This window comes from Cucumis sativus, chromosome 2 (genome assembly GCF_000004075.3).
Source record: "Cucumis sativus cultivar 9930 chromosome 2, Cucumber_9930_V3, whole genome shotgun sequence".
NCBI lineage: Eukaryota > Viridiplantae > Streptophyta > Magnoliopsida > Cucurbitales > Cucurbitaceae > Cucumis > Cucumis sativus.
This window is the reverse complement of record NC_026656.2, coordinates 4,835,597-4,845,401: the sequence shown is the minus strand read 5'-3', so window position 1 is coordinate 4,845,401 and position 9,805 is coordinate 4,835,597. Positions and strand designations below refer to the sequence as shown.

Below are 9,805 nucleotides of genomic sequence, written 5' to 3'. Positions count from 1 at the left end.
ATGCACCTCATTAGTAGGTAACTTAACTATCAGTTATTTTAATTTTTTTTCTCACATGTTTGCATCTTCAAATTATGCTAATCTACATGTAGTCTTAATTTATTGATGTACTCTTCTAGTACCTAGACTTGGTCTGTCCTTAATTCTTAAGCTCACTAAGAGAGATTATGATTTGATACTGTGGTGGGTGGATTCTGAAATCAGGGCAAGAAGAGTGAAAGAATAGACCCATGAACAAACTGATCTTGGTTGGCCTACGTCCAACATACACTAGGCCCTAATGGATGAAACTCTAGCCCAAGTAGCAAGAAGGTTGAATCGACCTCTTCAAAGAAGATCCACACACAATTTATCCAATATAAGATAAGAGAAGATAAATAATAAATATAATTGGACTCGAGGAAAAGAGCAACAAAACTTTGTACCAAAATTGCCAAATTGGCCTCGACTATGACCAAGGATGGAATCGAGGCCGATTTCTCTTCTCAATGATTGGAGCATACTATAGCCTATTTGAGTCGTGAAAAGATGTGGTATGGGTCAAAAGTACAAATCAACCTACTTATAAGAATAAAAATTATGTTTATATACCTACACACATTTTTTGAGAAATTTTTTTATAAACAAACCTAAGATTACTCAATTTACTTAGCTTTTATTTTTCCTATTTTGCAATGATTGCATACCTTTTCAATCTAAAATCATAATTTACATTTTCAATCTATATAACATACAATATTGAAAATCAATATTCATTAAAGTTTCTAACAATACATAGAGAGACTATAACAAATAATAGTAAAAACAAAGACAGATGTGAGAGCACAAAAGTAGGCTTTGTCTGATTCAATGGATACCAAGCTGCAAAAAATGAATAACCAACGAATATGTGAAGTGGAGCATGAGAATCAAACAAATCAATAGAAGAGAGTGATCTTGCCATTAAGGTCTTCTTTTTCTGTCAATTCAATTATATTAATAACCAAATCAAACAATCAATTTAATTTAGTTTTTGTGAAGTGTTTTTCAAAACTTTATAACCTATAAAAGGTGAATCAACATTCTTGTTACTTTCAAAAGGAATTCATGAAACTGAAATAATTAATTCTTAATAAACATTTTAGCTTCATAATTTGTTTGGAAAGTGTAAAATTCGTATCATTAATTAGCTTTTTTAAAAAAATTGGTATTTTATCTATATTTTTAACAACAAAAAGATAAAATGAAAACCGTAAATTGATATTTTTGTTAACGTCGATCTAAACATTCAAAATAATTTTCCAACAAGCTTAGAAAATATTTAATGAAAAGAAAACAATTTACACCTTACAACTGCAAAGCAATGGGAAACAATTATTTAAAATTTAAACTCTATTTCTATACGAAACAATTTAGACTTTTTATAATGACTTGCATACTATTTTACCAAATTCAATTTAAAATGAACTGAAACTCTCTTACATAATATTCTAACGAAAATGAACTCAAGCTCTCTCCAAAGATTATCATATAATTTGCCTACGTTCATTAGGAAAATTAATCAAAGAAACCAAAAAATATAAAAACAAATTCTAGTAATGTAAATGCTACTATCTTGATTCCACTATTTCTTTTTCATATTTGTTATAGAAAAATTGACAATATTTACATGTAATAATTTTTATGTTTGGGTGGTTTTCTTCATGAAAGTTAAATTGGTTATTTTTGAAAACACCTCTATATTTTAACCATATTTTAAGACACTTTAACGATTATTAATTTGAAGCATCATTTAATCTCTCGAGTATAAACTATTCCCGTACTCAACTAGAGAAATAGAAGATTTTGATTGTTGTCGAACAACTTTAATGGAGCTATCTTAAAATGTTTGAAAGAGGTTTAAATCATCAAAATCACTTTCTCACTCTAAAATATGCTTTTAATAACTCAAAATTAACCCAATATTAAATTTCACACTTCTAAAAGTAATTTTTTCTATCACCAATATTAGTTTTGAAGGATTAAAACCTATAGAACTTTTCTCCATAGGTTAGTGGTTAACTTAAAAGCTGAGCTATATAGAATCCTAAGCACGGATTCAAAAACAAAATTCAAACTATGGCAGCTTTCTCAAATGAGAGTCGAATTTTCTTCTAACGGTATCGATTGTACTTCCTTCAATTCTCTATTTAAATCTAGGGTTGCATTGAAGAATTATAATGATGTACAGAGATTAAAGAGAATTTCGAAAGAATTTAAGATGTCTAATTAGATAATTATGCTTAAACAAAAAAAAATTATAAAAGATGAGAAATATCGTATAAGTTAAACTTCCTCTAACATGACCAAAAAATTTTGACAATGTAAAATAACACTGCATGATGGCAAACGCACCTCTTTGATTTTTCCTCAAAATGTAAATACCTATACTCCAGTTGAGGCTGAAAATAAAAACAATGAAACAAGGAATTATCAACAGCTCTCACAAGAAGGTGCTGAATGAATTAAGAATACATCTTAGAGTATAACAACAACGTGAAAGAGGGAGTAACATCCTTGTCAGGGGATCTTAAAGGTATAACAACATGAAAGAGGGATTAAGATCCTTTTCAGTGTTTTGAAAACCCCGCCCAGGCATGCTTAGGCACACCTAGACCTAGGCACAAGTCTGCGCCTCACACATTAGATAGCTCTGGGGCTTTTTGTTAGGTACTTAAGTACCTTTGAGAACTACACTCCAAAAGCTAGCTAGAGGTGAGAGCCAATGTAGGGCAACGGTATTCCATACACTTTGGTTCCTAAAACTTTTTCCTTATTTTGAAAAACAATAATAATAATAATAATAACTAGGATTTTCCTTCCTAATAAACTGGAAAGGAAAAAAAATTAATAAGCCTAAATGCAAACTACATGTGTTTGGGATTTTTTTTCATATTCCCACTTCAACTATGTTCTCTTTTCTATGTCATACGTTCATAAAAAGTGCATCTCAAACCCCATAAAACAACACTGATCCTTCTCTAATTCAAGCTTTGATTTGCATAATGCAACCACAGTTTAGTTTTGAAAAATTAAGACCACATTTAGTACCAATTTTGTTTGTTTTTTTTTTTAAGTTTAAGCCAGTAAACATTACTTCCACCTCCAAATTTCTTCATTCTTTAACTACATTTTACCAATGGTTTAAAAAACAAATCAAAATTTGAAAACTAAAAACAGTAACTTTTAAAGACTTGTAATTTGGCTAAGAATTCAACTATTGTATTTAAGAAACATGCAAATCATGGCTCAAAAACAAAAAATGAAATAGTTACAAAAAGAGGCTTTAAATTTTTACATTGAACAAGCTAACAAGCCATCCAATTTTTCCTCTAAATGTAAAAATAAAAGTTCCTAAGCACAACTAAACACAGATGCAAGTCCGTATCATAAAAAATTATTATAAAAAAAAAGACTAATTTTAGGTATGGCCTTATCAGTACTGACAACCTAACAAAATAAACGAACAGCAAGAGACCAGGAATTAAATAGTATGTACCTTTTGGAGCTGGTGGTTCATCTTGAGGCTTCATGGCTGGGAAGAGAAGAACTTCCTGTTTTCACAAAAATAACCGTTTGAAAAAATAATAATAACAACAATGGAAAGTATGGATCACCTGAAGAAAGCAGCCATTAAAGTAGGTGTGGTCACACAAAAAAAGAAAGAGACAGGAACTAAAAACCTTGATGTTTTGTGAATCCGTCAACAACATAGCTATCCTATCGATGCCCATTCCCCAGCCACCAGTAGGAGGCAAGCCATACTCAAGTGCTGTACAAAACGTTTCATCCAAAGCCATTGCTTCATCATCACCCGACTGCCTGTCCTGTTAAAGAAAACCAAGTACAATAGGATTCAACAAATTGTCAATCAACTCACCAAATCATCATTTAGATTTCTAGGGGTTATAACTCAAACCACTGGTGGTTGTGTATTTATTACAGGGTATGATACCTTAAGTTGTTCAGCAAACCGCTGGCGTTGTACAACAGGATCATTCAATTCTGTGTACGCGTTACATACCTGAATAGTCATCAAGTGTTAACAGCATAAACATAAGGCACGAATATGCAAACATGTGTATGATATAGAAAGAAAAAGGCAAATCATTGTGAAGTTTTGGTGGCGTACTTCATGTTTGTTGACAAACAATTCAAAACGTTCAGTTAGACTAGGCCTCGCTCTATGCCACTTTGCCAAAGGACTCATAATCTCTGGATGGTTGATGATGAACGCAGGATTCACACACATCTCTTCTAGGAAGTGCCCCACAAGCTGCCAAAATAATTACTTTTAAAATACTGATGTGAAATATGAATTAGTAGTAAGCAAGCTAACAAGGAGCTCAACTAGAAAAAATGCATTAGCAGTGTAAAGTTTCCAGAAATAAGATTAGCTACTAGTCTTCCTTCTTGAAACTGAAATTTCAACACAATATGCTTTGAAAGATAAAATCACATGACTAAGAGAATTACTTTATCTAGCAACCGAGCAGTTGTTTCAGGTGGAGGACATTTGATTTCAAACTTCTGGCATGCCTCTCTAAGATATTTATTTGCTTCATCACTAGATAAATCCTTGGGTATGTTGAGATTTGCCATCTTTTCTAGTTCCTCTATCATGTCAATCCTCCTGCAGTAGGTTAAAAAAAATAAAGTTAATCCCAAATAAAATTTTGGCAGTACTCAACGCAGCAAGTTTATGAACGGCTAGAAAAGATTATTGCAAACCAACCTGAAAGGGGGAGTGAAATCAATCTCAATCGGATCGTTATCAAGCCCATTTGAATGATATTTTACTTTATAGCTCCCTGTTAGCTCCTTAACCATCCCTATTTCGATCCAACAATGTCAGATAAGATTAGAAACAAATAGATAAATATAGAAAATAGGAAATGCGCTTGTGGAGAATACACAGGAATTATCATGCATGCAAAATCCTAAATTTTAAAATTACCACTTAGCATCTTCTCAGTAAGTTCCATCAAATCATTGTAGTCAGCAAAGGCCATGTAGAACTCGCAGGTGGTGAACTCAGGATTATGAGTCAAATCAATACCCTCGTTTCTAAATTGCTTCCCTATCTCATATACACGGTCTAAACCACCAACAACTAACTCCTTGAGATAGAGTTCAGGTGCAATGCGCATAAACAATTTCATGTTAAGATCATTATGGAAGGTCACAAATGGACGGGCTGCTGCTCCTCCAGCAATCATGTTCATCATTGGCGTTTCAACCTAAAGGTTTGAATATTTAAAAAACAAAATGAGATTAGATTAAAAAAATAAAAAAAAAGGAAAATAAATTACAAGTACATGTAACGCAATCCAAAATCATAAATGCCAATTATCAAAAGTAAACAAACCTCCAAGAAGTCAAGATCATCAAGAAACTTCCTAATATATTGGATTACTTTGGATCTGGTTTTGAATATTTGCCTCACTTCCATATTTAACATCAAATCCAGATATCGTTGGCGATAACGAGTTTCCTGGAATTAAGAAACTAAACATGTCAATACCATAATATTTGGAAAATATTGTCTCGAAATGTTGATCAAGGATGACAAACCAAGGGACAAACATACTGTCAGCAGCGAAAATGTCAGTACATAGATCGGGAAAGAATGAATGAATCAGGAAAATCGAGAAATTCACTGTAAAATATAATTTGTGTGAATGTTCATAAAAAATGTAATTTGATGGAACCTCTGTATGTATAGCTAGTTTTTTATCTGCATGGAACCTCTATAAGGTAAGAAGGATGAGTGTCCAAGCTAGACATTGAGAAAGACTGACTTGGGCCCCGTTTAGGTATGCATTTGCAAATGTAAAAAGCAATTATGGAATAAAACCAATTTGGAGAAAAAAATAAAATAGTAACAAAATACAATTTACCATAGCGTGTCTATAATGCAAAGCTAATAGATACCAGTTTTTAGATTCAACTTGCCACCTTCTCCAACCATTTACAAATTTCAAATTTAACTTTCTACATTTGTTTTTTTTTTCACATTTATTCTTTCGTGAAATTCTGATTGACCAATTTTTTACCACAATTATTCTTCTTAAACTCTTATCAAATAATATAGATTGAACCAAATTAGGTGCAACTTATTTATAAATTTTGAAATAATTATCTCATAATAAATTATAAATTAAATATCAATATAAAAATAATTGAAATTATTAAATTGTCAATTCACCCAACAGCTTAAGCTGGTGGTTGAAGGCAAATTTAATTATATATCACCCAAAAGCTTAAGCTGGTGGTTGAAGGTAAATTTAATTATATATCACCAACACTCCCCCTCACTTGTGGGCTTGAAATATTTGAAAGGCCCAACAAGTGGAAATCAATTTTAATTGGGGAGGAAACGACAATGCAAGGGCTTGAACACAGGACCTCCCTGGACCACCTGCTCTGATACCATATTAAATCGTCAATTCAATCAAGTGAGACATAAGTACTATTTACTCTCACTCCTTGTCTCCTTTCTGATTGTCTCAACTCATCAACATCAACCACTTAAATCGACCTAACAGAAGTTCAAGCATCCACAACACTCTCATCCAAAAATTTTAATATGAACATGCACATGCAAAAGATAAAATATGAATAAGTTCCATCTTGGGATCTACAATCATATTTTCTTTACAGAATTTGTTTTTTGCAGAAAAGATAAGATGAAACATATGTCCCTGTAGGAAAACAAAAGTGATGACAAATAGAATAGGTACCTGATCTTTTAAAATATAGGTTTCAGGATTCCTGGTACAACCTGGGGCCCATGCGTCATTTTTCTGAACCAGAATGAGAACATAATGAGAACCCATTTAAACAGTCTAGACAGAGAAACTAGCTTCATTCACCTTCAAATTTGCATTATCAGAACCAGGAGCCGCCTTCTGCCTCGGCATCATGTGCAGACAGTGAGAAAGGACAACGAATGATTTTGGAAAGATACTGAGCTCTCCCCTCTTTGTTTTTCCTGTAAGAATAGAACATATCAAACCTACTCCAGAAAATAGCTTTCCGTATTCATAAAAGTCAGGTGATAAAATGAAATGAAGAGATCAGGGAAGAAAATGCCAATCCCTGGCATGGGTCCATGGGTTTTTCTTTCATTTCCTTTTCTTTCCTTCTTCCTTCATTGTCTTTAGAGGAACCCAGCTTTCACTGAGAAGAATTGGATTTCTCATAGGGGAGTGACTGACTATAATTTTATTGTGCAAGCGCACTGTAACTGAGATACAAGAATGAAAAAGAACTCTATGGTGTGTATCCAATTCCTCTCTTTATCCTTACAATGGAAGGGATACATCTAATCATGATGACACACAGAAGGAACTAGAAAGGAAAAAGACAATTGAAGAACATTGAACAAACATTGTAAACTAGACTTCTACAAAATATAGAGAATGAGCAAAAAAGAGTAATCCAACAATGATTGCAGACCAACCTGGAAACCCAGTGACACCAACAATATCCCCACGCTTAACACTGGCATGAAACCTTGCAAATTCAGCTTCATCTAGCTCTGAGTTACTGCATCATTAAAATGGAAATATTATAACCTTTTTCTGCTCTTATAAAAAAAATTAGAAAAAGAGACCTTTGATTGAATTGAAGAACAAAAATAGAAACCACATAGGTTTTAATGGATAAAACACGAAATAAGCCTTCACAACAAGTTTGGTACACATGCACTTCATCAGACTCGTACAAAATGCAGCATACTGGGTGGTTTGATACGATCTACCAAGAAAATAATTTGTATAGAATCTAGAAAGTTAAATACAAAAAATTTATCATATCATTTCCCAAGAATTTAAATAATTTTTCCCCAATTGTAATGTAAAATCATGGAAAGAATTATATACGTGTGCATATAAAAGTTATATTATTAATTAATAATTATTTTCAATCTCATTCTAACAATGGACATTTTATGTCATTTATGATGTGTATAAATTTTTCAATAGATTCAAAGCACATACTAATTTTATCATAAAAACTAGTTTCATGGTGAATGAATATGAAGGAAAATTTTTAATTGTAATATGAAATAAAGTGAAAATTTGCACAGGGTAACAAACTCATAATATTCACAATTATTAGAACTAAAGGATTAGAAAAATACTCGTGTATTTAGGCAACACCCATATTTTGGATCCACCCTGTCATCCAACCACAGTTTTATCTGGTGTGTGACTGGGCAACAAAAGGATGGGTACGATGCACTCAAGTATTACTCAAAGGATAAAAGCAAGGAGGGATGCAAAACAATTATATACATACCGTGCATCCGTCATAACTTGGATTTTAGCACCAGAACCATGGAGATCATAAAATATCAACTTCGAGGAGGATGATCTTTTGCTCATTATTCTCCCTTGAATGGGACCAAAAAATAACATAAATCAAAAGATGATTGGGATATCAACAAAAAGATGATTGGGATATCAACAAAAAGAATTATGAAAAAGTTACGAGTTTTGGTTCTAAGTACCGGCAAGAGATACCAAGACGTCCTCGAGATGATCACCGTTGCTTAAGCTTCCATATTTCTCAATGTACTCAGGGAGAGACATTGAAACCTGAAACTTGTGAGGATATGGATTGTTACCATCTGCCTTCTGGGATGCAAGATATTTCAGCCTATTTTCAAAATATTGCTGCAAAACACAAGACAATTGGGGGAGAGGAGTCAGTTTGACAACAGTTCTACAAGGTAAGCAACAGAACTTGTCAAAACAAGAACTTAAAAGCCATACCGTGGGATCCATTTCTTCATCATCGACTGCTACAGATTTCTTATTTTGGGGTGCTTCCTGGTACCCAAAACATTTCAGTTACAAAGAACTTTCTCCATTGGTAGTAAAAAAATAACACTATAGCATTATATCTGGCCAAGAACATTCATAACTCACTTCCCTTATACAAACATAGCCGTTAAACATACAACCATATTTGATAATCTCAATGGAGAATGGACAATTATTCCACCCTATTCCATTCTTATGTAATGCATTCTATACACACTCAAATCTTTAGGTGTTCCATTAGTGACCACTGTTACCTGCTTTGCTTTCTCCTTCAGTTCCTCCTTACGCCTCCTTTCCTCTTCCTTCTGCTTCATCTTTAATTCCTTCTTGCGTGCACTGAGAACATTTCCAAAGTTAAAGCCTTGATACTTGTAAAGTCATAGTTTTGACCAAAAACTACCCCACTTAAAATCCAAAAACACACAAAAATCCAACAAAACACTTACTTCTTGCTAATAGTTTCTTCAGAACCTGGAGCAGAGTCGACCATGTCCGGAGCCGGTATAGTGGAACCCAATGCTAAATCAGAGACAGCCTTTGCAGCGCCGTCAATAGAACTGGCCATTTTCAGATGAAGAGTGAAAGCTCCAATGGGTAGAAGGTTATAAAGCAGAGAGATTCCTTGTAGTCCAAGGCGTGGAGTGGAGAATTGGGAAGAGAGAGCCGCGGCGGAGGTGGAAAGGATTTTTCTAACACCAAAAATTGGGACGTGGGTTTCAAGTTTAGGGTTTAGAAGGAGACGAAACCACCACACCATTTCAATTAGGAGTGTAAAAAAAATTCGTTACTATTAAAAAAAGTTGTTTAGGGGAGAGAGAGGAGAATATTTCTTTTTTCTTTTGGACCATTCTACCCCTTCCCTTCCCATATTTAAAATCTACACTATTTCTATTTGATTTATGCTTTTCTTTTACCATCAAAAGTCCTATTAACTTAGGAGAATCATTTTCATACTA

At 33.3% G+C, this 9,805-nt stretch overlaps 1 protein-coding gene across 1 annotated transcript; it reads right to left on the bottom strand.

Moving 5' to 3' along the window:
- Window positions 1-2,114: 2,114 nt before the first annotated feature.
- On the bottom strand, window positions 2,115-9,655 carry LOC101204394 (lysine--tRNA ligase, cytoplasmic). The gene is made up of 17 exons (XM_011650632.2): window positions 9,296-9,655; window positions 9,104-9,185; window positions 8,799-8,855; window positions 8,534-8,699; window positions 8,323-8,416; window positions 7,484-7,569; window positions 6,894-7,012; window positions 6,762-6,824; window positions 5,387-5,512; window positions 4,976-5,258; window positions 4,754-4,850; window positions 4,495-4,651; window positions 4,151-4,294; window positions 3,974-4,042; window positions 3,702-3,845; window positions 3,518-3,572; window positions 2,115-2,420 (listed from the first exon to the last, which is right to left on the bottom strand). Exons 1-17 carry the CDS (start codon window positions 9,604-9,606, stop codon window positions 2,404-2,406), a joined length of 2,070 nt encoding a protein of 689 aa, XP_011648934.1. The 5' UTR covers window positions 9,607-9,655; the 3' UTR covers window positions 2,115-2,403.
- Window positions 9,656-9,805: the final 150 nt, after the last annotated feature.

Bases quoted from the DNA above. Each gene is read 5' to 3' on its own strand.
- LOC101204394 (XM_011650632.2), bottom strand. From the start codon at position 9,606: ATGGTGTGGTGGTTTCGTCTCCTTCTAAACCCTAAACTTGAAACCCAC. The intron at 8,700-8,798 runs GTATGGCTTTTA...TGTGTTTTGCAG, and splicing joins ATGAAGAAATGGATCCCACG to CAATATTTTGAAAATAGGCT. The intron at 8,417-8,533 runs GTACTTAGAACC...GTCCCATTCAAG, and splicing joins CGTCTTGGTATCTCTTGCCG to GGAGAATAATGAGCAAAAGA.